Source organism: Eleginops maclovinus, chromosome 18 (assembly GCF_036324505.1).
Source record: "Eleginops maclovinus isolate JMC-PN-2008 ecotype Puerto Natales chromosome 18, JC_Emac_rtc_rv5, whole genome shotgun sequence".
Lineage (NCBI taxonomy): Eukaryota > Metazoa > Chordata > Actinopteri > Perciformes > Eleginopidae > Eleginops > Eleginops maclovinus.
Genome location: NC_086366.1, coordinates 20,842,146 through 20,869,911, shown reverse-complemented (window position 1 = coordinate 20,869,911; position 27,766 = coordinate 20,842,146). Strand labels below are relative to the sequence as shown.

The following is a 27,766-nucleotide window of genomic DNA, read 5'->3' as shown; positions in this document are numbered from 1 at the left end:
CACAAACACACATACACACACACACACACACACACACACACACACACACACACACACACACACACACACACACACACACACACACACACACACTGCTACAATACAATGCCTGAAACCTGAATGGAGCAACCACCATGGGGAGAGTTGTAAGCTGTTGGCGCCCAGACTCTCTCTGTCACCCGCTTTCTGTCTCTCGCAATCTATGAAAAGCTCGCGCGCATCATCTACTGAGCGGCCGGTGAGCAAATTAACCCGCGACGAGATAATTTTTCCCTAAACCGTCTTTAATTTAGGGATGAAATGTAGGTTGGTGGTGGGGTACAGCGAGGCAAGGGGCGGGGTCGTTCTTCATAGTTGCTAGGGGCAACCATAGGGGAGTGATAGAAGGGGTTCTTGTGCGTCCGTGCATGTGATTACACGCGTGTGTGTGTGCGGCGCGCGCGTTCAGGACCTGCCAACGTCCCGCTACAAGACCCCTCGCGCCAATTCCATCCCTCACACAATTGGCTGAGAAGGAGAGAGAGAAAGAGAGAGAGACATTGAAAATGAAAGAGGGGGTAGAGAGAGACTGAGACGCGTTAGGGATCGAGAGAGACAGACAGGGAGAGAGACCTAGGCACAGACGGAGAGAGAGAGAGAGGCTGGTAGGATTGAGCCCGTGCAACACAACAAGCGTATTACCCTTTTCACCACGCGCTTGGAAACGGATTTACGCGCACGGAAGGAGGTTTGTTTGGCTCATTTATTTACCTTTTCCTGGCTCTTATCGTGTCTTGGCTGCTGTTTGCATCATATCTGCCTCTAATTAATTTATTGTGCTTCTCACATCTTTCAATGAAACGCTGTGGGTGCAGTTTTGGATACAAGTCGTGGGAATGCATTTAATGGCGATTAGCCGGCGGGCAATTAGCCGTTAACAGTCACATTAAGCCGGTAGTAGTAGTAGTAGGAGCGGTGTGGTTATACTGACCGGGGGCGCACGAGGGGCTTATTTTGGCGTGGTCGGCGGGTCTTTGGTGTGCGCGAGGAGGCAGAGAGCGGCGGTGGAGGGGGACAATGAAGCTGCGCGCGGTGGCATGACCAAAAACTGTTGATCGGGTTGCTTCTCAAAAAATAAATTATAAATATGTTAATTTTGTATAGTCAATCACACAAAATCAAACCCTGCAGATTAATCAAACAGGCTAGCACAAATCTGGGTGAACCTGTTGGTGAGTTTTTGTGCGCCGTTTTGTCCTTTTCATTGATCAAAACACTCCATATCTTCTTTATATTTTATAGTGTCCATGTGCGGCTCAACAGGGAGCATTGGGTTCTTTTTCCTCCTTGTACACAGTGCAGGGAGGTAAAGCCGGTCTATATTTCAACCATTTTTCAATTTATGGGGCGATTAGGCAGTCATATACAGTCCAATGTTAAATCTGTGCATCTGACATGAGAGTGTGTCATCTGTTCACGTGTGTGGGTGTTTCTACATGTGCATGTATGTGTGTTTCTATCGTCTGGAAATTAACAGCAAAACATACAAAGATGAATTTAACTGTGATTGAGCCTTTTTGCTAATGGTAATTACAAACAACATCAGCAGTGCAATAAAAACCTGACAATAATACACAATGCGCGCGCAGAGAGAGAGACGGTGGTTTGGGGTGCGAGGGTCTCTACCATTTTGCGCGTATAAAGGCGCTCGCACATGGCGACAGACAGAATCACATCATAATCACCGCTTGCCGTCCATGTGTGTAAACGAGGTCAACGTGGAGAAAGCAGGGAAACGTGATTATTTTTAGACCCTTCGGTACAGTTATTGTTATGACTAACGGAAATACTTTATTCTCTCTAAGATTATTTGAAGGAATGAGTAGAGCAGCCTTTTTTCATCTCCCGTTCTTCACCCACAATAGACAAGGGGGCTGCTTGTTGGGAATTTGGCGCTTCACTTCTTTTGCTCAATGAGGAATTCAGTGTGAGCCCCTCTCTGTTGTTGTTGTTGTTGTTGTTGATGATGATGATGTCGAAGCCCTCCTTGAACCCTTTTCTGGTTACTCTTTTATCAACATTGCTTATGAGCATCCCTGTCGATTGGCTTATGAATTGACCATTTTGTGGTCTTTGCAATGCCCATATTGCATGCTGTCTCCCCCATGGCGTCACACTCACCCTCTATTGTTCCCTGTGTAGCTCTGTTGGGAAACACTTTAAATCGGCCCATTAACCCGAATGAACCTCCTCACAAACATTTCCACATGAAAAGTCGCTATTTTAGATTATAATACGTTATTTAAAGTGTGGGTCCACCCTTCGAAGTCTGGTGACCTTCTTCATGTTTCTTGGTTTTTTATATTTGTCCTATGAGCTTTCTTCAAGGATTTGCATTAGCTACTGCTGTATTTTTAAAATACATCTTTAACTATAAGGAATTAATCTCTTTTCATGGCTTCTTGGAAGGGGAGAATAAAAACATGTCGCCATATTAGAAGCTTTTTTTGCCCCCCAAAATGGAGGGGGAGGAGGCTCCGAGGAGCTCATTAGCAATGCAAATGAGTTTTTTTTTCTCTCTAACGGGGGCTCGGGCACCTGCTGTCTCGAGCATGCGCGCGACTGGATGGCTGACTAGCTTCCTCCCCTACTCCCCCTGAGCCTCGTGAACGCGCCCCCCTCCCTTCTTCTCATCAGAAAGGTTTCTTGTCCACGTGAACACGCGCTATTGGGGCTTTTAACGGATAAACACAGAAGAAAAAGAAGAACAAGAAGAAGAGCTCGTGGATGTGGTTGGTCTCGCGCTCTCAAGCAGCCTTCATTTAACACATCAAAAGGAGGAGGGGAGAAGAAATGACAGGAAAGGAAGAAAGACGTGGAAGTTTTAAAGCGATAACTGAAATATATGGGAGGCGGTGTATTAAAAGTCAGACAAGTTGAAGTAAATGAAAGTATACATCGAAAATGGAGGTGAGGAGGGTGTCCAAAGAAGAAAAAAATCAAGGAAACTGGGGTTTCTTTAGCATTCACAATGGCCAATCAGAAATGTAGTTGTAAGCAGATATACAGTTACTTTAATTGTCTTTTAAAGGGAAACACTACAGTGCAACAGCAATACAGACATATTTGCCCAACTTAACCAGTAAATGAAAACACATGCTTTGGCTTTTAGTGTCTTGCCTTCATGTATTATTTGTCAAGAAAATATTACTTTACTATCTGTTTATACAGCAGTCGACACCGTCGGGGGTCCATATGAGGAGCTATATGAAATCCTTATATCTGTGCACAACTGTGTATGTACTGCTAGAATAGGGGCAGCTACCTTACATAGTTATTAAAAAGGGACCAGCAAACAGACTTAACAAGAGGAGGCTAATGGACAAATACATACAAATACTAACAGATCACAAACATACACAACAACATATCAATTAATTGAATCATTACATTAAAGATTTTGCAATTGTTAGACTAATTGTATAAAAAAATGAAGAAAGGCTATTTAAAAACAAACACAATGGTAAAGGGTATAATAGAAAAGAATATGTAAAGGAGAGAAGAGAGTGTAAAAAGCAGATGAGAAAAAGAGAGTATAAAGATGACCATGACAGTAGGGCAAACAAGACAAGCAAAGGATGGATGATAACTTTAAAGGGAAGAGAAGGTAGAACAAATGTCAGGGAGAGAAAGAAAGACTGATAATGGCAGAAACATAGGACAAATTAAACGGTACAAGAAACAAAAATGCCTGTACACAGTAATAAGGAAATGTAAAGAGAACATAAATGAAGAGGTCAAGAGGAGAAATGGAGACAAATTAAAGGAAGTGGGCAGGAGGACGGTAGTGTAGTTGACAGGAAAGAAAAGCAGTAAGAGGACCCAATGGATGGAGGAAGGTGGACAGGTTAACTGAAGAAAGGGAGAAATGACTATTTAAACAAGAAGAGACATTGATTGAGAGTAAATTAAGCACTGATGAAGCAAGGGGAACAACTTGAGAAGGAGACATAAAACAAGAGTTTGAGAATATAGGAAATAACAGGGGCAGGAACAAGAAAAATAATCAAGAGGAGGTGAAGGAATACACATTCAAGCAGCAGTTAAAGATAAGAACATGAGTGAAGAGAAGTATATCAGGACAAAGAAATGGGTAAAGACAGAGAAGGAGCAGGAGATAAGGAAATAGATTTTAAAGAGGAAAAGGTGCCATAGATGGAGCACTGAAAAATCTGAACCGTTCACTTTAATTAAATGTATTATGTCAACAGTTTTCACATAGCTGTATTATGTTACTTGAAATAAATAATATTATTTTTTGTTATTTCAACTTAATAATGTGGATTTTCAATTAACTTGATGCAATTATGTGAAATCTGTTGAAATAATACATTTAATTAAAGTCGATAGATTGATTGGAAAAAGAGAGAGAGAAAGAGAGAAACTGGAGGGAAAATATAGGAGACACGTTAGAAGTTAGTTGACAAACTAAAAGATCTGATAATAAGGTTGGAATAGGAGGTGGGGGCGGGGGGTATTCATGGTCCGCCACATGAACGCCAGCAAACGGCAAAAAATCAGTCGAGCAGATGGAGGAAAACGGTTGTTTAGATAGCCAACATGGCGACCGCAGTGGCAAGACAAGGAGAAAATTGTTCAGTAATGTACAGCTCGTTTTCCCCTGGTCTGTGCACATCACATGCACATCATGAGGGTTTTTCAATTCGGTGCAGTATATAACGGCAGCGCGCAGCAGACGATTCACTTCCTTCCCATGAAGGGTTTTACTGTAATGTAAAGGTTTCTTTCGCATGGCCTCTTTTGCCTTTTCCCCGAATCAATGAAGTTGCTAGAGGAGCCTAGTCACACTGATTTAACACGCTGTTGCAGAGAGAAGTCGCACCTCTGGGTTTTCATTTCATGTGCCCTTTTTAACCTATTAACGCCGAATCACCCTTGTTTGGATTCCCGACTACCATTCTGCACAGCATCTGTTTGATTTTTCTCATTAACGGCAGAAACCAGCTTGAGTTATGTAAGCCATTGTCAAATGCATATGCCATGGTTGAGTGGTGAAGGCAGATACTGTCTTCAATACAGTGTCACTGTTAATGCAGCTACAGGAGCTGTTAGGCAGGTTGGTTTTCCTTATAATAACAGTAAGTGAAACCCATCAGCTGCCTGAAAGGTTTAAAACATGTTTTGGAAAAATTTAGCTTTTTTGAACTTGAGTCTTCTGTATTCTGTCCTTTTGAGATACAGTTGATTACTGTAGACATCATGAGCCAATTGACGGATTTTTGTGTAAGCTGTAAATTGAGCAGATCAGCCAAACACTCATTGGTTGAATTTAAGAATTTTTAGATTCTGAACTGAGCTTCTGTTTTTCACACAAAACAAGTCATTTAATGATGTCCATCAGGACGTGGGAATATGGAATGGAAGTTTTCGGATGTTTTTTTAGACCAGATGGTGAATGTCTTAACAAGTGTAATAACAAACAGATTATTTGATATTGACAACAGTAGCTTGGTGCAGCTCCATTGTTGATTTGACTTCATAATGGTGGTTGGTTGCATTGTTGGCTGGATGTACAGTCCAACATCTATACGGGGATAAAAAAAGAAAGCAAAATGACATGGGGCACTGTTTAGATATTGCCCAGCAGATATGAAGAGATTATTTGATCAGAAAATAAAAAACCTCTGCTGGAAAGACTTAGGAGATAACATCAAATCAGTATTAAGCTACACAGACAGATAGCGTGGCCATGGATAAAATATTTAGCTGGCTTTCCAAATCAGCCTTTTCCCTCCCACTCTGCATGTGTGTGTGAGTCCCCCCCACCCCCAAATCCTAACCGGCATGACTGTTCGCTGTTGAAAACAGGGTCAGGCTGGAGAAAAAAGAGAGAGAGAGAGCGAGCACATGATGGGCAGATAAAGGCTTGTCTGTGTCTGAGGGAGAAGAGAGTGAGGAGGATGAGAGGAGGAGGGGGAGGAGGGGGCAGCGTAATGAAGGGGCCTCTCTGTTGAAGGAGGGAATTGTGGCTCTATAGAAGGCTCCCATGGTGGACAGAAACAAGGCATTTAGTCTGTGAGTTGGCCTCTGTACCGCCATAATAGGCTCTTATAATGATGCCACTATGGACAGGGAGGGGAAAACAGAAAACAGAGAATGTCCCTTTAAACTGCGGGCTTGTTGTGAGGAATGCCTATAGTGTGGTGGAGGTGGATGAGCTGCTGGGTGATTGATAGGAACAAGAGAACGCCTCATCTGGGTGAGAGTTTAGGACTCCGGACATGAAAAGTTGAACACTGGAGCATCTGATGGCCCCAACTTCAACTCATTTAGACCTCCGTAATCTAAAATGTAGATTAGGGTTTGATAATGTTGAATTAGAGGTTCAGTCAACTCTGTCAACTCTTAATATTTTATTAATAAAAGTATTTCTTTCTAGATTAACGTTAGTGGAAGTGAAAAATGTTGTACATTGACAAAACAAAACAGAAGTGGAAAAAACATCGTTCTTGGCCTAAGATAAGTATGTTCCTTAATTTTCCAAGTAACGGATGTCAATTCAAATAATAAATATTGGCTTCACACGGGATCCAAACACCAGTTTCCTAGATGAAAGTCCTGTGTTTTTTTGACTAATCGATCCAACTCAACTTGTTCCTACACAGACCTATGATCAGAGACAAACGTTTTGATCAGAGACATATTTTTAATCAAATCTGGGAGAAAAGTGTTTTTACTCTCAATGTAACTGAAACCCAGTTTCATTGTCTCCGAACATCATTTTGAGTTGACCAATCTGTACTGACTGGATGAAGCTTCTGGTTGGTTGTTGAGGTTTAAAAATGTATAAACTTCTGGTGGAGTTGTGTAAAAGGTGGATGGTCTGACCCCAACCCAGCCATCTGGATCGGTTCGCGGCCGAGTGTGAAGCGGCTGGGATGAGAATCAGCACCTCCAAATCTGAGGCCATGGTTCTCAGCAGGAAACGGATGGACTGTCCACTCCAGGTAGGGAATGAGGCCTTACCCCAAGTGAAGGAGTTCACGTATCTCGGGGTCTTGTTCTCGAGTGAGGGAACAATGGAGTGTGAGATGGGCAGTCGCTTTACCGCACCGTTGTGATGAAAAGAGAGCTGGGCCAGAAGGCAAAGCTCTCTGTCTACCGGGCCATCTTCGTTCCTACCCTCACCTATGGTCATGAAGGATGGGTCATGACGGAAAGAACGAGATCATGGATACAAGCGGCCGAAATGTGATTTCTCCGCAGGGTGGCTGGCATCTCCCTTAGGGATAAGGTGAGAAGTTCAGTCATCCGGGAGGGACTCGGAGTAGAACCGCTGCTCCTTCGCGTTGAAAGGAGCCAGTTGATGTGGTTCGGGCACCTAGTGAGGATGCCACCTGGGCACCTCCCTAGGGAGGTGTTCCAGGCAAGTCCAGCTGGGAAGAGCCCGAGGGGTAGACCTAGGACCAGGTGAAGGGATTATATCTCTTCGCTGGACTGGGAGCGCCTTGGAATCCCCCAGTCAGAGCTGGTTGATGTGGCAATGGAAAGAGAAGTTTGGGGCTGTCTGCTGGAGCTGTTACCTCCGCGACCCTGACGGATAAGCGGGAGAAGATGGATGGACAAAAGTCCATTTATGCAAAAACGGAATCACATGGCTAATTGTTGTGCGGAATACTGGCAAAGGCTTGACCCGCCCTACGTGGCTTCTGATTGGCTTACTCTGATATTCTTACCTAGACACTCACCAATCTCACTACTCATGCCATTACTTAACAAATCCAACAGTATATATAAAGCAAAGGGCCTTCAGGGGGAATTGATGTTCGATATCAGATTGTCAGACAATAGGCTTTTGGAACAATGTTCCTTTCAGTCCCAAGCTGATCTGACAAACGTTAACAATGTATTTAATCTATCTTGTTTCTCTTGTAACTCTAAATAGCTCTATTTAGACATCAACAGCATAAGTTAACTGTTACTTAAGTGTGCTCTTATTGGATAATGAGTACTTGGTTCCTGAAGTATGTTTTGATGCAAATAGGTTTATACTTTTACTTAAGGACAATTTTGAATGTAGGACTTTTCTTGTAACTGAGTATTTTTTGACTGTCGAAATGCTACGTAAATCATCAAGTATTTCTTCCACCTCTGGTTGTTCTCTTGAAAGGTGACAGATGAAAACTAGGTTCATGTTGGTTTGCCTATTGTTAGAATACAGTGAAAGTAATTACATTAAAGTGATGGGCCATACACTATTCGTTAAAAGTCAATTATTCAACTGTACCCATTTTGAATAATGTAGTAGCGAACTGGATTATTACAGAAAGAAACACAGTGCACAGTTTGAATTAAGATGTATATTTAAAAGCAGGAAATGGTGGAGATTTGGCTCCATGGTGCGTTTCTTCTCTAGTTGCCCACAATTTCAGCCTTCCAGACAATTTTTGAATGTGAGTGCTTTGTTTTGGATATTTCCTGCAGCGGCAGTCTGTCAGAACTGGGCTGGAATACGGACAAAATATCAGAATCATTTTTGATTTATCTTTAGGATAGTGATAACATTTTATTTTTCCTCCACTGCAGAAACAGTTTACATTTGGTAAACCAAAGACTAGTAATTCAGAGTGGAATTTAATTAAAAGTTGCAAGGATGTGTATGACCGGTTTAGAAAGGACTGAACTGTAACATTTCCTGGTCATTCACAAAACATCATGACCTGAACATTTTTTTTAATCATGTGACAGCCTTGGATGCTCAACACAAAGACATAGCATCTTAGCGGCTAACTATCTGAAGTTCATTGTAGTCTGTTCCTCTCTTTATTGGCTACCTGATACTACTACCAGCTGCTATTGACTCCTGTTTTAAGACTTGTTCACTTATTAAGTGGTGAAAATACACTTAAATAAGGTGGAATTACTGAGTATTGAGTGGTGTTTTGGTCAGGCAGGTGTGTGAGTATGTTTACCTTGAGTTAACGAAAATGACTGTTGACTTAAGCAGCGGAGCTCTACAGCCGGGCTGATGGGGTTAAGTCCTGATTACACTCTTGTTTTCATGCTCTGAGGGTGTGTGGTTGGATATGTTGTCCCACTCTGAGCTGCTCTCTGTATGTCTTCCTTCACATGTGAACCTGTGTGAGAGCTTGCATGCAGCCTCTCCTGATCCCTCTGATGGATTTAACAGGCTTAAATCAAGTGTCATGTAATTTGAAACTTTATTGCTTCCTGCAGGGAAAGCCTCTTTTCCCTCTTGACCCTAAACTTTCAGATGTCAGAGGTCAGAGGTTAAGGTCGGCTGCAGTGCGAGCGGGACAACGGCCTGCATGCAGGTTGTAGGGTTCCCCTCGAGGATACGTCAGCAGGAAGGGTGTGGAGGTGTGTGGTGGCTAAAGGAAACTTTCTGTAACGTTGCATCATCCAGGAGCCCTGCCGCATAATCTGTTAAATAACACTGTAATGGGAAATGCATTACATGAATGCATCACGAATGCCTGATCTTGCAAATGTTAAAATTGAAACATTATACGTTTATGTACCCCAAAAACTGATCCGAATCCAGAAATGTAATAGATTAATCCTTGGACTTTGCAACCTTTTTCCAATATGTTTCACAAAAATGGCTAGAAATAGTTTTAAAAATGGACAAGAAAAATGATCTCCCTGGCAGAGGTATCAAACGGCACCTTCTAAAGTCTAAATAGTGGAGCACAGATTCCAATGACTATTTTAAATATCTTATCATGTCCCGATTATTTTCTAGATCCATCCCAGTTTCTGAAAGCCCAAAGACACTTAAAATATCATGTTTTCGTAATTACAAACCCGAAAGACATTTACTTGATATAAAACCGGAGAAAAGCAGCAATATTTTTGTCCACATTTGCATGAAAAATGTCTTCAGCACTATCAATTATCAAAATAGTTGGCAATTATTTTTCTGTTGATCGACTAATCATGCTCTTATTGTTGTGGCTCTTGTTTGTAATTCTTTTTATCATAATAGTTTTTTATTTATTCTAAAATTCTAAACTTCATGCTTCTTTCTTTCTCTTTTTGCAGAGTACTCATGAGCAAGCACACTGTGTTGAACTAGCACAGAGAAATCTCGTTCAACGTTTCTCTTATTTTGAGGACAAACTGAGTTGAAAATAAGTGGACCCTGATAGCATTGCACATGAAAGCCTTTTCAGATTACTCCCAACCCTGTTTCCCATGCCAAAGTACAACAGCAGGGATAATAAGGGAGTTGTATTTTGAAAATAGGTCTGCATGGTAATAAGGCCATGACAAAAAAACATCAATTCAGTTCACTTTTCATGTGCTGCTTCAGGGAGATAAAACGGGATGTGAAATCTGCAGGAATGTAATCAGAGCAACACATTATTAAACTACTGAAAAGAAGATCACAGAGAGCAATAATGTATATTTAAAAGACTGCAACATACAATTGGGTACTGATCCCAAATATTTGATCAACAAATGATTCAATCAGTCTAGAAAATAAAGTGAAGAATCCCTTTCATCTTCCCTGTAAGCCCATATCTTTATCAACCCAAGAAACACAAAGTTCCTTTCGTACAGCATAAAGAAAAACAGCTTTTTTTTACATTGAAGACGCTGGACTCGTTCTATTTTTTGCTTAAAAGTGATGCAATATATTTTTGCAGACAATTCATAACCTATTTTTTACAAAATCCCATATCTAAACCAAGCCAACATGTTAGTCAGTGTTCTCTCTGACTTCTTGTCTATGTCTCTCAGCTCAATGCCCATTAGTTTCTACTGAGGATGTTAATTATTAAAATACACAACACAAATATTAATATTTAAAGAAGATTAAATTCCTAAAACATCAAATTGTTGTTGTTTTCAAACATCAGGAGGAAGAAGTGTATTTTTTTGGACTATTTTCAGCGGTGAATACACAAAAGAGGAAGTCTGTCTATATTTCCATTGTGGGGACCGGAAAATTAAAGCTTATGGAATTGACCAAACATTGGTCAGTCCAGCAGCCAGTAGGGGCTTGGACTGGGAATCGTAGGGTTGCTGGTTCAAGTCACAGACTTGAAAAAAAAATATGGACTGTTACTTGGAGAGGTCCCAGTTCAGCTCCTAGGCCCTGCTGTGGTGCCTTTGAGCAAGGCACCTCCATTGCTGCACAATAGCTGCCCACTGCTCCTAGTACTAGGATGGGTTAAATGCAGAGGATGCACGTATGTGACAAATAAAGAGGGTTTCATCGTCCAATTCTATCTATCCCCTAAAGGCTAGAGGCTTTATCACCAGCAAAATTAGTCTGAGTTCAAATAATCTATAGTGTGTGTTTTTGTAATAAAGTAGTATTTTACCAACAGCTTGGCTCATTTGATAGTTTGCTTCTGGACAGAAATGGAGGTCTGTGGCAAGGAGGTTAAAGATATATCAGGCTTTTGATGCACATGTTACGATAAGAGACCAGAAAATAAGTGACAGACACATAAGAATGACAAAGACTTATTGGAGGGAGAATCTCAGATAGAATCAGAGAGACAAAATAGGCCCTGGAGACAAGGGAGGGATAGACAGAGTGGTGTGTCATCCGTTGGGCTGAATCCAGTTTAAATTGGCTGCTCTCCTTGCTCTGGATTAGACCTGGGCTTAATACATTTACACTAAAAGGCCTGTATGTCCCCTCAGAGGCCAATCTGTCGCAGGAACACACAGGGTCTTAATCCATAGCAACAACAACTGTTTATCTGGCTGAAGCTTGCCGGGCAGATCTCCCCCGTGCCTCCCTCATACATGTTAGCTTTTGGATGCCAATGAAGTCATCGCTGAAAATGTATCTAAATCTGTGCAAAGAGAAAACGAGAAAGGAGCTTCTTTTGCTGTTAGCCTTCTTTGTTTGGACAAAAGCAGATTAGCAGGAGTGCCATTAAAATGAGTTGATAGACCGGAACTGAACGAACAACCTTTTTGACAAGTGATTCATTATTTCCAAGCAAAATGTCAATTATTCCATGGTTCTAGCTTCTCTGATGTGAGGAGCTGCTGCTTTTGTCTTTTTTCAAACCATTATCAATAGAATACTTTAGGGTTTTGAAAATGTTGACTTAAGAACCGGAGGTTTGTGTTTATTGCTCATTGTCTTCAATCAGGAGCATTTGTTTTTGCTTGCATCCAACTGGCTCAAAGTGAAACCGTGTGGAGTGTCCAACAGGGACATACTTAGCAACAAGTGAAGAACAAAGGTGTAATCAGACCTGACCAGGTAATCAAAGCGACTTAAGTGATACAGCTCGGTGTTGGATTGCTTTTACAAACCAATTTTATCTTCAGCTGGCATAGGTTGGTAGGGTAGATGCCAGATTACGGTCTATGGTTTTGCCATGCTGCATAATTAACCTCTGAAAGTAATGAGATCTTCTAATAAATTCATAACAGCAAAGTGATCATTTTTGTGTGAATTTGAAGGGGCAAAAATGTGTTCAGTTTGCGTATTAAATGGTGCATAACATATTCCTAGAGATATAATTTAACTAACCTGCTGAATGTAACACAATTGAAGCCGTTCAGAGGGTAAACAATTACTGACGTGAAGTATTCCAGCCGGAGTTGCAAGATCAATTTGTTTGTCTGAGAGCAGCATTTTTCTGAAAAAACCTTTGGAAAAGTGACCGTTAGGCCTAGGGCCGAGGAACAATTGATTAGATTTTATAGCGGTTTGGATCAAGGATTCTGTTGTGTGGCTATGAAAGTTCAGGAGGCTTTGGTTTCATGCTCTTCAGGGATCTTTCCAGTATCATTAAACTCAAATATCCTGAATGGAAGAACATGAGGCTAAAGTGTTTGGGTGCAAGAGCTAAATCTTTTATCACAGAAGCATAAGTTGTTAAATGTGATGTCTGCGGCACATGCAGGATGATCGCTGTGCATCAATCTGAATTTCTCCACTGTGACCAATCAGGAATGGGGATTAAATCCAAACCAATTAGCTGGAGATAGTTTTTAAAGAAACCTAATGGCTAATAGTGAAGCTATCAGCACCCTAATGCAAAAACGGATCTATGGTTATGACCAGTGGTTCAAGTCTTTTGTACAAAGTGTTCTGAATGGCCACACTGAGAGATAAGCATGCAGTCATTTCAGCCTTTTGGATGCATCCTACTGCATCCTAAGTCTCTCTGCATGAGTTCCGCGTTTGTAAGACTGTTAAATCTTGAAACAATGGATTTAACAAAGGGAGATAATGGCGAACACTTTCGGAACGTCTCTTCGAAGTTGTAAAAGGCAGATTGAGGATGGTTTGGAACCTTTGCTCCCTTGGTTCTTTGGCCGATTCTTGGATTGTATAACTCAAAGCTGTTCAGATTCAAGCAATCATATGCAGTTTAGGTTCTGATTCGGTGCTGCAGTGTGTGTGATTTATTCCTCATACAAATACTCACAAAGCACTTTTTGAAACATCTGAAACCGTGTTGTTATTTTACATATTAGGCATTGGTTCCCAAAAATGTGGCAGATATCCGGCGGAAATTCAAAAATCTTAAACCTATTCAAAAACATTGGTAATTGAGTTTTAACTTAATAATACACATTTGTAATCATTTCTGTACAATTGAAGGACATTAAGGGAACATTTTCCTCCAATAAGAGTTGTATGAAGAAACTGAAATGTTGACTTTAATTAAACGTATTATGTCAACAGATTTCACATAACTCTTTTAGGTTAGTTGAAAGCAATAATATTACGTTTAAATAGAATGTTTTACGTCCACTTAATATTATTGCTTTTAACTAATCTAATACAGAAATGTGAAATTGTTGACATAATACATTTAATTAAAGTCAACGTTTCAGTTTTGTCAGTGTTTTTAGTATTTGCTGATTAGAGGCTGTAGTCTTGGGAAACATGTTTCTACGTCCCCTCAGATCTTCCATCAGGTCACAGGATCGCTGTCAAGCTTCTGTGAACGACCTGATTAAGACTGTTCGCTGTATGAACTGCACAAATGAATACGACTCGCTCCCGTCTCGGTGCGGACACAGTTTACGCTCTGCTTAGCCTCAGTCTGAGAGGTCACAGGTTCAATTCCCACAGCAGCTACTGTGTCCCTCTGCCCTGGAGGGAGAGGTCTAACAGCTCTTTGTCATTGTAACTCCGACAGCTCCGTGGAGTGTGAACACTTTGACTGGACCGGGTTCCCTGAAAGCCTAATTTCATTTAATTTTACTGATGGTCTTTATTACCAAATGCTACGGACTCTCTGTGTTCCCAGCTGCATATTTTACAAGTACGGCTCCATGCATCACCTGAAATGTCACCTTCATACATTTTTCAGAGTCATTGTTGCTTCAAAAAGGCTCAAGTCCTCCAGTGCCCTTTGGTCTTATTTTTTTAATTTGAAATCTATGGAGTCTTGCAGTTTATAGTGAGAAGAAAGAAGAAAAATGTAACCATTTGTTGCACCAAATTTGCTCAGTATACTTTTTAGTACACACGTTTTTACTTAAATTCATATCATTTTCAAGATAGGGATTTTTGCAAATGCTTTGTTGTGATATGATGATTTTTTTCTGGATGGGCCAAATCCAAGAAGTCATGGTCTCAATTTCGTATTTAAGTGTACAAATGATTAACTGAAGAAAATAAATGAAGCTATATAATGGTAAAACTTAACTAAAAATCAACTTCTTTAAAGGATGGGACTACAAAGATAAAACTGAACTCCCTCCTGATTTGGCACTTTAAACTCCAATTTAACACATCTGACTGTTTGTGGTGATCACATCTATGCACTGAAAAATCAATTTTGGATATCGGCTCATTGGTATATTTGCTGCATTCTTTCCTTACTTTGTACTGTAACTGCTTCAAGACTAGATCCATCTGAATCGTTATCTTAACACACACATTATGCTTTTGAGCTTCCTCCAACAGCCCACCATTCTCACAGCTCAGGAATCAAGCCGTTTGCATTCAGGCCCTGAACGATGGCACATCTGCACCACAAAGGGTTAAGCTGGAGAGCCGAAGCTGTGTGTTTGTGTGTGAATGCAATAGGTTTGAGGACATGTTGATAGCAGTAAGGTGTGAAGAGGAGGGCTATTATCACAGTGTGAAGAGGGAAACGGTGATTGGCTACTCTGCCACCTCCCCATTGACCCCCATTATAGCTACATTAACCGGGGGATTCGATTTTCATCAGAGAGTAAAAAATACATGCAGCAGGGAATGCACCCAGGAGGCTCAGAATGACTGCATCAAAGTTATCTGCAGCAGGAGCTGTTTGCCTCCGGAACCTTTCCATATAAACAGTGCAAATCAGTGAAGACAGCTACGGAATTATTATTACATGTTTATTTTAGTGGAATATTTACACTGTAATGGGAAGATTGGTTCTGATTCAGAAGTTTAGATAAATTCTCCCCTAGAAACAGCTGTTCAGTGTCAACATCTGCTAATCTGCAAAAACTACAGGAAAGCAGTCACAGCTGCAGTGACACCTCAATGTCCCCACCTACAGTCAAAGTTGGGAAATGGTTTCATTTTGGGTCTTGCACCACCTGCAGACAATTTCCAATTTTGCAACCTATGAACAAAAATTAAATATTGCTAACTCTTCAATACCAAATATGCAAATTAAGCTAAGCACATGTGTATGCTGTTTGTAAGCAGTATTCATTTTACACACATGTCTTTTCATAAATTAAAGCCATAGTGGTGAAATTGCCAAAAATGTGTATTGTGTGCAAAAATGTCCATGGTGAAAACTTTTGAAATGTTATTCTAAATCTAATTGGAATTTTAATCTAGGTTAATCTTAATTACGTCACACAGTTAGTATCCTGTTAACCATGTATCCCGTTAGGCTGAAAGCCTGATGGCTGTGTCTATGTTATGAAAGGAAAATGTGGATATGCACAGGTGTGTTATGGGTTCCTGGTCAGGGTGTATGGGCTCACAGAGCTCAGGGGTTAGACACGGCGGACGTCACTCAACATCCTGCATCCCACCTGTTGTCCTTCCATAACCTTAGTCATAGTTCAAGTGGCCTAAACATGGCTACCATCATGATTAACATATCATTAGTCACGTCAGGCAGAAAACAAATGAAGACCACTGTTAGGGGCATTTGGTGGCTTTGCATTATCAAAAATGTTTCCTCATTATGTTAAAAAATATCAATTTTTTCCATTTTACTCTAGACATAATTGCTGTGCAAATTAGTAGATAAAGTTAGTTTCTAGGCGACAGAGTTGATAATTGTGTCTCAGTCCAGAAATGGAAATCTAAATCAGCTTGTGGCTTTAATAGTCACACAAGACGGACAGTGACTCAATCTGTATTACACACGTAAAGACCACGAAACTCATAAAGTGACTGACATCCAGCTGCTTCTTGTCCCATTGTAATTTAATGTTTGAACAACAAGTTAACCAACATCTGGCTACTTTACTGTAACAAAGAAAACCAGATGTCCGCAGGTCACTTTTAAGAGTTAAAAATGCAGAACTCTACTTGTTTAATATCAATGACAAAAAGTGTCCTTGATTCTGTACGTTAAATTTGACTTTATAATGAGGTTACTGGAACATTAGCATTGTCTTTGCTTTGTGCTATCGCCATATACAAAGTTGTATTGTCAGATATGTCTGATAGAGCCTGACTTGGGAAAATGTACAAGAGTGATACGGATACACAGATGGAGGTTAATGAAAGAAGAAATGCAAAATAGAAGAGACGGATAAAGACTACGATAAGGGAGACAGGAAAAGAGGTGAAATGAAAGCAGCCAGTGAAGCGAAGAATAAAGGGAGACTGAAGAATTAACAGAAAGTAAAAAAGGGAGGGAAACAGAAGGAAGGAGAAACAATACATACAAATTAAAATAAAACAGAGAAAGATATAGTTATACGAAAGGGACAAAACAAGACGAACCAAAAAGAGACACAGAAAAGACAAACAGTGACACAGAAAGACGAAGGTGATGAATGAAAGACATAGACAAACTGAAACAGAGACAATTTGTAATCAGCTCATGTCGGCAGCACTCCTCTTCTTCCTCCCACCCTTCAACCCCTCCAACTCTTCTTCCTCCCATCCCTCCCTGCACCCCCTCCTCCTCTTCTTCCTCCCATCCCTCCCTCCATTTTGTCGTCCTCCTCTGTCTGATGCTGTTCCAACACCTCGGGCTTCAGCCTCTCATCCCAAATCCAACACTCTGCCAATACTCCTCTGCTGCAGCAACGCAATCACCAACAACCAAGAAAAGGAAAAAAAAATCAACCTGAAAAAAAAGGGAAACCGAAACAAAGAAGCCCATGGTGGGGCTCGGTCTCGTGTGGCTGAACGTGACTCAAACAGCTGGGGAGAATCTAGCAGAAACTCACATTAATAGCACTATAATGTCTGTTTAAAGACGCAGTGTGAGGAGTTTTTATTCCTCAGTGTATTGTCGTTTGAGTCATCCTTAAATCAGATTTTATGAATCTAGTGAATCCACAGTTAAGATGATCAATGGGCTATGAAAGAGAGGGACAAAACACATTAAGCGTTTATTTATGGAACACACTTTTGGACAATGATACTGGCAAGGCATTCTGTTGATTCTTTTATAATCTACTGTGAGCTGTATTGACTCGAAAAACAGAATTTAACCTTCAATACAGTCGTTTATCAAGATTCACATCAAAATCATCGCAATTCAACAACTTAGGAAAAACAGAAATAGAGCGAAACTTGGGAAAGTAGAGTAATAATTGAAAATAGATGTGTTTAAAGGGATTTCCGACATGTTGAATTAAATCAAAAGATAACAAAAGGTTAAAGAAGTGTGTAGATGCTACTCAAATAAAATAGCACAATTTGCTTCTGCATGTGCAATTTTGACAATCACAGCCAGCAAAGACTGAATAATTGATGAGCAGAATATTACATGAAATGCTTCATAATCGTTGTCCAAATGTGACTTCCCCAACTGCCTGAGCAAACATGTCACTGATCCAGGGAAATATGTTCATTGTCTGCAGACCAAAACTAAAGATCCAAAATTGCCAGCGTGAGCAACTGTTGCCTTCGATTGTGATGATGGATGGGGGGTGAATTACTCCCTGCTAAAGTCCAATGAACTCTGAGACATAAATCAATCAGTTCCAGCTAAAAAATGAACAAAAAGCTGAATGTTTATCGTGTTATTGTTGTTGGCTTGCAAACCTTTTCCGCAATGCCAGTGAGGCGTTGGATGCAGCTGCTGAAGTACACTTTGATTCTTATACTGCCTGTTGGCATGATGGAAGTGTTCTTTTCTATCTTTAGGCTGAGTTAATGAATTGCACATTAGAGCTAACAGGCTAACAACTCAGAATAGTAAACAAGAGAGGAGGAGGCCGCTCATGTATCAGGATAGTTTGAGAGCCGGTCAGGTCACATGTCCTCGCAGGACTACTGTGTTAGCCATTTTTGGTGGGATTTGGGACTGACCCGTTTTAACCTGGTAATGGACTTGGATCAAAACAGCTGGCTTCAGGTCAAGAAGTTGAACAATGAGCCTGACAGTTGAGTCTTTCCAGAACACTATCGAGATAAATAGCAGCTCTGTGTTTGAATGATGCATGTTGGTGAAAATGTGTTGTTTCAGGTACAAAGATGTGTTAAAATGTGAAGGAAGGTTTAAGTAATAAATCCATGGCTTTAAAGGTCCATCAGACACATCTTATTGGTTCATATTACCACAATATAGGGTGGTGCAACTCTGTACAGTGATTTTGGTGATGCTCATCTCGAAATCTGCAGAAAAAACAACATTCACAATACCAGGAGTGTGTGCTTGTGTGTATTTTATTGGCCAGTGCGGCGCTGGATGACATTTTATTGCTTTGCGGCAAAAGTTGACCGAGGTTTAACTGTTTTGAGCGCCGCAGTGTAGCCAGCAGGCCAATATGGCAGCCAGTCAACCAGTAAGCAATCCAGTTGGTCGGTCAGTCAGTTGTGGCAACATCACGATGAGATTATCTGGAGCATGTGATGTATGTGTTTACACCTCTCCCTCTGTCTGCCTGGCTGTGTTTTCCTCCCCCCTCCACCCCCCCTGTGGGATTTTTTCTCCACCTGAGTGCCTTCCTGTCTGCATCTCTCTGCCTCTCTTCAGTCTGACTCACCTTCTCCTCTGAGAGTGTGTGACTGTATTCGCTTAATGTCTGGACTCTTCTCACAGCAGAACAGCCGGTTACTCCACATCAGCGTGTGACTCACAGATTCATTGATCTGGAGATTCATTCATTAAATTCTCTAAAGGTGTTACAACCAGGCGGGACTGTTTAAAGGGGAAGTTAGATTCAATATTTGTTTTTTTAACAAATTCAATGACGAGACTAAAAAGACGGCAACAAATTTATCCTTCTTCACCATGAACACACACACTGGAGTTCACTTTGAATAAATCACACATACACCGCAAACAACACATAGCATTTCATTTTGCTGACACTTTTGCCCAAAGCGACTTACATTAGGTGCATTTAATTAAAAACACTAAAATGAGCAAGAATCCTGCAAGGACTGTAGCTGTCAAATAACCAAACTACTGTTTGTGCTACGGCATTGGCTTCACATAAGCCAATCATCTCTGCTAATAACTATCTACAAAGTTTAAGCCTGCGATGGAAGATGTTTATATTTTCTGCCATCCTAATAACGGGGAGCTCATTCCACCATTTTAAAGCCAGAGTACAATACTCACTACATCATAGAGCACCACATGTGTAAACCCATGGCTGAAACTAAAGTCCCCCACACATGCAATATTTCATACTGTTTGAGCAAAGATGAAAACTACATAGAGCAGCGGTTTTGGACAATATATGTGTTATTTATAACTGTGAGGTGTTTTTAAAGATGTACATAAGATTCAAAACATTAAAATGATTCCTTAGTGTCTTCTGTGGTCTTTTTCAAATGTGGAAAATGTAGTAGATGTTAGTATGAAGAGTCAAAGAGAAGGTGATGGTTTTAATGGGAAACCTGGGATCAAATATGTTGAGCTGGACCCGTACTAGGGAGCTAACGACAGGATATTGTATTTTAAAGTTGTTTCAGAAAAAAGTCAACTGTATGACCGTGTGATACTTAAAATTGTTTCTAAAATAACGCTTCTGAGCTCAATAAGACAAATAGAAAATGATTTTGAACATCGGGGCAGTCACCAGATTAGGGCTGTTCACTATGGTTTCAGAGCAACAGCTGATTGGAAAACCAAGGCCTTTATATTTCTGCCATCTGGTGCAGGTTTTGCCTCTCCAAAAACCCCTGCAGCCATTTAATTATTCAAAAAAAAAGGAGTGTGTGTCCCACATCAGAGCATGCAGGGTGTGCATTTTGGAAGTGTGACAGATTAGGAGACATCATAATTGCATTGCATTTCCCTTGGAGATTCTCTATTTTGTTACACTTCATTTCGCATTCAATGCACAGTCTAGACCAGACTAATTGAGTGTCAGTGTTGATTCCAACTATTAACCATCTGCGCCTTTTCCTCTCTCTGCCCCGCTTCTCATCCCTCTCCCTCACCCCACTTCCTCTTTCTCTCCTTGTTTCTGTTTCTCTCTGCAGGAATTTGGAGGACTAGTAGGATGCTGAGTAACCTTCCTCCTCACCACTGTTGTCCACCCTGCTCTTCATGACCTGAGAGCACCATCACAGCGGGAGGAACGAAACACCAGAAAGAGAGAGGAAGAGGAGGGCAGCAGGCCAGGGAAGGAAAGAAGGAACACACTTTTGGTTTTGTTGTTGTTTGTTTTCCCTTACCGAAATGGCGGCGACGGAGGCCAGCGCGGCGCCGGTGGTCCAGGAAGATGGGAAAACCCCAGAGAGCAAGCCGACAGAGGCGGAGCAACCGGCAAACAATGCCAACGCAAACTCAGAGACTGTCAACAGTGAAGTTGTCGATAAAGATGGCACCACCGTCAACAGCGAGGTCGTCGACAACAAAGAAACAGTGAACAACGACACAGCGGCAGTGACTGGAGCCGAGGAGGGAGAAGCAGCAGCCAGCGAGGATGCAGCACCTACCCAGAGTTCAGAAAGTGCCTCCTCTGCCGAGCCTAAGACCTCTTTCCTGGACTCCTTCCTAAACAAGAGCGGCTTGGGGAAGGTGATGGGAGGAAGAAAGAAGAAAGAGCCGAGCACAGCTGCTGGAGGAGAGGAGAACGCAGCCGAAGGAGTGGAGAAAGAGGGAGGAAAAGGAGGTGATGAGGCCGCAGTGGCTGAGGGAGGTGCAGAGGGAGTTGCAGAAGGAGATGCAGCAACAGAGAAGGCTGCAGAAAATGGAGAAAAAGAGGAGGAGAAGAAAGTGGAGAAGGGCAAACCAGCGGAGGCTAAATCCACAGTTCGGGATCTGATCAGGAAGCCAGTGGCCAGGATCTTCTCTCATCGCAGCACCGAGAAGAAGGAAGGCGCGGAACCCAAGAAGACGGTTCGTTCCAAGTCTCTGGACCGTATGGAAGATCCCGAAGCACTTAACGCCACTGCAGATTCCACCGTAGAGGAGGAAGGAGCGGCGGGAGGAGCAGAGGGAGAAGCAGAGGGAGGCGCAGAGGCAGGTGCAGAGGGAGAACAGAAAGCACCGTCCTCCTCAGCAACCACCAAGCACATGAAACGCTGGCACTCCTTCAAGAAGCTGATGGCTCAGAAGGCGCACAAGAAGAGCGGAGGAGGGGAGGACGTGAAGGAAGAAGGGGCAGAGGGAGAAGGAGGCGGAGATTCCTCCACGCTGGATTCCAAGGAGTCGGGGCAGAAGAGGTGGAAGCTGAAACGCTCCTGGACCTTCCAGGGCCTGAAGAGGGACCCGTCTATTGTCGGCATCAGTGGCAAGGCCAAAGGCTCCGACAAAGACACTGCTGACAAGCCAGAGGAGGAGGTGGCAGCTGGAGAAGCTGAGGGAGGAGAGGAGGCCAAGGCGGAGGAAGGAGCAGAAGAGGCTAAGACGGAGGAAGGAGAGGATAAGGCTGAGGGAGTCGAGGAAGAGAAGGCAGCGACGTCAGGAGGCGGGACGGTGACGCAACACGCCAACGAGATCTGGACCTCCTTCAAGAAGCGCGTCATCCCCAAGTCCAAACGCGCCAACACGGAGTGTGCCCCCAGCGGGGAGGAGGAGGCAGCTGCAGCTGCCACCTCAGGTGAGAGGAAGCAGATAATGTGACCCCTTACAAAAAAGAAGCTTCACATTTAGGCCACTTGTGAAGTTTCAGAGGTCTTAGAGTTGTTTTAACAAAGAGGTATCCCCTCCGACACCTGAAGTGTTCGGGAGCATTTCCTGCATGGGGTTATGTTTAACACATAGATATTTAGGGACATCTGTAACCTCAATTTCCAGCTTCAAGCAAGAATGTCTGCATGCGTGAATAGTAGCAATCACAAGTGGTGCCTGAAGGTTATTCCATCAATTTACAGGGAACCATGTGTGAAAGAGATTCCATTTGAACATCATTTTGAAGCTCAAAAAGGTTAAGGTGTCCAATATTTCTCAAAACATCCAGAGATCAGAAGAGTGTAGTGTCATTTTTCTTCTTTCCTACATCGTTCCTCTACTCATGAACCCCAGATTTATCTCGTGACACTAGAAAGTGCCCGAGCCTAGGCTGGAAACCACTGCTGCATAGGTATTTTGGTATCCAACAATCCAAGTACCCATCATTACTGAGTTTTTATTCCATGTTAACAGTAATTTTCATAAGAAATCACTTGGCCCAAAACTGTAAGCTTATTGTTTTGGTTATACATGGACACCTTTAAAAAACACTGAAGCTGACAGCATGTGCACATGGCTGTCCCTGTACCCAGAGCACAGGCAGGGCTTGGTGGCTCGCTAACTCTGGGGAAGGTAATGTAATCGAACATTGTCCCAAATTAAATATTCAACATCTGATGTGAAATTCAAGTCACTATGTTGCTCCAGTCAACGGAAAAGACTAAATTTAGCTTACTCTTTGCTTTTCGGATGGAAGGAGAAAATGGTACAAAAATATAGAACCCTGAGCTGTATTTTGGTTTTAGATTATTCACATTTTGGAGGATATTGATTTAAAGGGACATCCTTTAAATAAATGTGAAGCAAAACATGTACAGAAATTAGCTGCAACACATTGCTTTAAACAAGTTGATGCATTACAATTAATATTGGGCAAAAAGTGGAACGTCTAGCAGCTATAGAGCAAGATCATTTACTCAAGAGTTGTTACTTAGAGACTTTAATTCGGTTGAAGTAGAGTAAAAATTGGACCCACATTTATCAGATGCTAACCATCTTCATTCATGCCAATGTAACTAAATATCTGCCTAAATATAGTAAGCTTAAATATAAAACTCACCTAATATCATTTTTATTTTATTCCTTTGTGTTCAATCAATTTGCAGGAGGAAATGCTGTTCCTCTTAAAGGGTTTATTGTTCAGAGGAAGTCAATAAAAATCTTATAAACAAGCTTTAACCTTGATTGTCTTCCTCCCTGCAGGTGAGGACGGAGCAGCAGAGGAGGGCAAAGACGCCAAGTCAGCCAAGGCCAAGCGCTCACATTACGGCCGAGCAGTTTCCCTGAAGAACTTCATCTTGCGAAAGGGCAAGTCCACTAGTGTGGACATGGGTGAAGGAACCAAGGAGGAGGAGGAAGCCACAGAGGAAGGAGAAGCGGTGCAGGAAGAAGCTGCTGACGGTGAAATTGCCGCAGAGGAGACCAATGAAAAAAAGGTAGAGGAGGCTGAGAAGACACCTGCGGAGGAGAAGACCCCCGTGGCCGAGAATGGAGAGGAAGAAGCAAAGGTGGTGGAGAAGACGCCAACTCCAGCTCCAGTTACCAACGGGGAGAACGGCTGCTCCAACGGCACTGGAGATGATAATTCCACACACAATCACCAGGAAGAGGAGAAAACAACAGCAAGCAGCCCTGTGAAGAAGAGCAAGGAGGCAGGAGGAGTGAAAGAGGAGGCCAACGCCAAGATCATCAACACGGCGGCTGTGAACAGCGGTGAGTTAGAGCACGCCGACCGGGAATCTGATGAACCACAAAACAGCAGCAGCAGCAAAGAAGGAGACACTAACAACAGACAACAACAACAAGTACCAGTACTAACAAACGATAGCAGTAAACAAACAAAAGCCAGCAGCTGTCAAGAATCTGAGCTAGCATTAGCCGTTAGCAGGGAGGAGGAGGAGCTGAGGGAGGGAGGGGAGGCAGAGTCTCCACAAAACGGAGATGGTGCAGAGTCATGTGAGCAGGGAGAGAGGGAAAGGGAGGATGAGGAGGAAGAGGAGGAAATGACGAAGAGGGATCTTCGAGATGCAGCGGTTGCCATTGTTCAGAACGTGATGTCAGCAGCAACTGACCAATTAGAAAGAGAGCTGTGCGTTGACAACGGTCTGAATGGGTGTTATGACGCTGACATTCGATATTAAGAACACATGAGGAAACAAACGCACATTAATGTATAGTTAAACACATGTATGTGAAAGTGCACTGTTGATGTGAGTTAATACTTGCATGAAATACACTTAAATGTGCAAAATGTAAAGTTACACATATTAGAATAGGATAGCACACATTCATGTATGAAAATTAATGTTTCATAAAAGAAGTTCGACATAGTAGAATATTCGCCTCGTCGCTGTTCGATATTAATCTAAGTTCAATGTGTTAAGCAAAGCGCTGGATTTAAGACGTGGTTAGCCTAGCTTAGCATAAGAACAGCAAAAGGTGAAATCAGCTATCTTGGCTCTGTCCAGACTCCCAACTCTAAGTGGGGATAATGGCAGAGATTCTCAATTGTTGGCCATGTGGCCAAATAGTGGTCCTAGAACTTCTGTGTCAGTCAATGGGCCCAAACAGATTTGTTCATGCTGATTTACCATGGGTAAGAGACATTTGCAAATCAGTGGATAATTTTCCAAATCAACTACCCAGTGGGAACATTAGAATATCCCTTATGGCTGCTGAAACACATTTGATCAGGCCCTTAGAGATGTTGGTATGTGTATTTTTTTTTTAATCTTAAGACAGAGCCAGGCTAGCTGATTCCCTCTTCTTCTAGTCTTTGTGCTAAGCTAGGCTAAACACATTCTGACTCCAGCTAGGTCACACATACACAAATAAAGCCACTGCCAAACCCTGTGTACATAGGCATGTCAACTTTTCTCTGTGACCTGCATGCTGAAAAACTAGCTCTTCCTTAAATCCCTTTAAAATAATCATAGTGTGGCTTTTAAATACGTGTTTGGTGAACACCCAGCGAGTATTCAACAGAAGAAAGAGAGATGGAGAGAGAGAAGCTAGTCTTTCGTTTAGTCCTGCTAATTCCATTATAGCGTCAAGTTCATGAACAGCCAAACAACTAAACTTTAACAGGACTCAGGTGGTTAGCATAGATTCACAAGGCAGCTACATGTTTGGAAGCTGACTGTTTATGAACTTATAAGAATATAAATATCACATTAACTGCTACATGGTAGAGCTTACTACAGCTCCCATGAAACAATCCTCTAAGAGGAGATTTAGCCTTCATGTTTGATTCTTAGCTTTTATTTGGTGCAGTTTATCATGACCTGCAGACATAAATTGATTTAGCAGGAATGAGAGGAAATACAATGATGAAGATGAAATATTACATCTCCGGTACTTTCCAGCTTTTTGTTTTTATCTAGAGGCATTTTATTTCCTCTGAGCTATTTCCAGCTAAGCTTCACTTCATGTTTTTACCATTTTACAACGTCCCACTAGGGAGCCGAAGCTCAAAGCTGCTGGACGCTGAGCATGAGGAGGTGAAGTGCCTGTGAACCAGAAGGCGATTTGTTCCCTCCTGTATTATTTAGCAAATCCAGCCTTCCTCTCCATTCAAGTGCAGCGTTAGGCTTGGTGTCCGGCAACTGCCTCGCTTTGATCCCATGCAGGCCGACAGATGTTTGCAGTGAGAGCCGGGGCTCCTGCTGTTGCCGTGCGATTTACCGGGAGCCTCTTTGAAGCTCTTTGAAACTCTTTTGCCAAAATTAAACTCTGTTTAACACCTATTGGCTTACTGAGACCTGAAAGTGTGCCAAGCCCTCCACAGACCGGTAACAGCTTTTTTACTGAAATAACTTCAATACAAGCTAAAAAGCACATTTGATACACCATCTTATGTCATTTACTAAGTGCTGTTTATTGCAGCTCTTAAAGCCCAATACAAAATCCCTAGATCTGTGTCTTTCAACCAAAAAAATATAGACTTAAAACAAAAAAGTTCATCTCATACTCCCTTTACACATGCAGCCCTGTGTTTTTCAACCAGTATATCAGTAACTATTGCTAATACATTTTCAATGGAAAGGATTAAATGCTGTTTTGATTCTCTTCTCTACGCAATCAAAGTCTTCCAGCCAACACTGAAAGTTGGCCCCAGTAAACTGTTGCTGATTTACAATAAGACACTTCACATTTAATTGTACTGGGCAGGTGTCCTGTCTTTCTTTCTTCTTTCATCTTTATTGGCAATGCTGAATGAGCCAGGTGACACCAAAATGATTATTATCTCAGGACTAATTCGCTAGAATAATCATCTTGAAAACATTGATTTATCGATGTTACTACAAATGTTCAAACTGAGCATGTGATTAAGTGATTATTAAATTTGTCAATAAGGCGAGACACAATAGGCAAAAAAAAAAAAGCATTGTTCTTCATGAACTTGTCCATTTTGACTTTGGGCTTCCATAACATGTCTTCCTTCAGACCTACTTAGGATTTTGTTTTAATAACTGTCCTTTGACGTCTGTAGATTTCTTCCAGATTCAACCAAAGCTAGCATTAGGTAATGAGTCATTTTCATATTTTAACATTTCATAAATATTTTAACACAAACAATGATTTGTGAATAATCCGCTGGGGAAGTTTGACGATGATATCCAAAGATTTTGCTTAATATTTTTGAATTTTACATCTTGAAAAGGCATATTTCTCTTTTTTATATTATTTGAGCCAGAAATATCCATTTCACTAGCACTAACATATGCCAGACGTTCAGTTCTTCAGCTGATTGCTCGCTCTAACTAGCCGTAGCTTAGATAGTTAGCTTACTGTTGCTCTGGAAGAGAAAAGCTGGTTTAGCAGACATCAATAGAGTTTAGTCCATCAAAGGATTAGTGGTCATAATCAAAGTGTCACGGAGACTCTTCAATGAGCCAGATTAGCTAGCCTTCTCTCTCTCCATTGTCTCTCTCTGTCTGGGGGGAAGTAAACAGAAATACAGATGCCTATTCAGTGGATGGTCAGGGTGTTTGGTTTTAGATGGTTAAAAACCTTCTGCTTAAAGTCAAGTGTCTGTGAGCTGTGAGCACAAAGTGCAGTCCAAGAATACAAGACAAAAATGACGGCACGACAAATTAAGGCACAAATATAAACAGTAGGACAGAAGGGGCAGTGAGAGACAGGCAGACAGACTCTACATCTTCCTTACCATGTGGTTTTAGTTATCATCCTTTATGATAATAATTTGTCTTAAAAACCTGTTCTGTTGTTGCTGTTGTTGTTGTTTGCTTTGTGTATGTCCTTAACACAAATTAACTTAAACTAACCCAACAATAGAGAGACATCTGTACTAAACCACTAAACACACATATAACCCTTTTTTAATGACTGTTTATTATTATTATTATTATTATTATTATTATTATTATTATTATTATTATTATTATTATTATTATGATTATTATTATTATCCCTTTTCCAAGACCTATTTTTTAATACATTTTTTCAATCTC

General features: G+C 41.5%; 1 protein-coding gene across 1 annotated transcript in view; it reads left to right on the top strand.

Moving 5' to 3' along the window:
- The first annotated feature begins 371 nt into the window (after positions 1 to 371).
- si:ch211-137a8.4 (retinitis pigmentosa 1-like 1 protein) overlaps positions 372 to 27,766 on the top strand; it is a 28,486-nt gene continuing 1,091 nt past the window's right edge. The window contains exons 1-3 of the mRNA XM_063906268.1: positions 372 to 727; positions 20,597 to 22,161; positions 23,496 to 24,005. Of these exons, the coding sequence (XP_063762338.1) occupies positions 20,796 to 22,161; positions 23,496 to 24,005 (1,876 nt within the window). The 5' untranslated portion in view covers positions 372 to 727; positions 20,597 to 20,795. The remainder of the gene's footprint in view (positions 728 to 20,596; positions 22,162 to 23,495; positions 24,006 to 27,766) is intronic.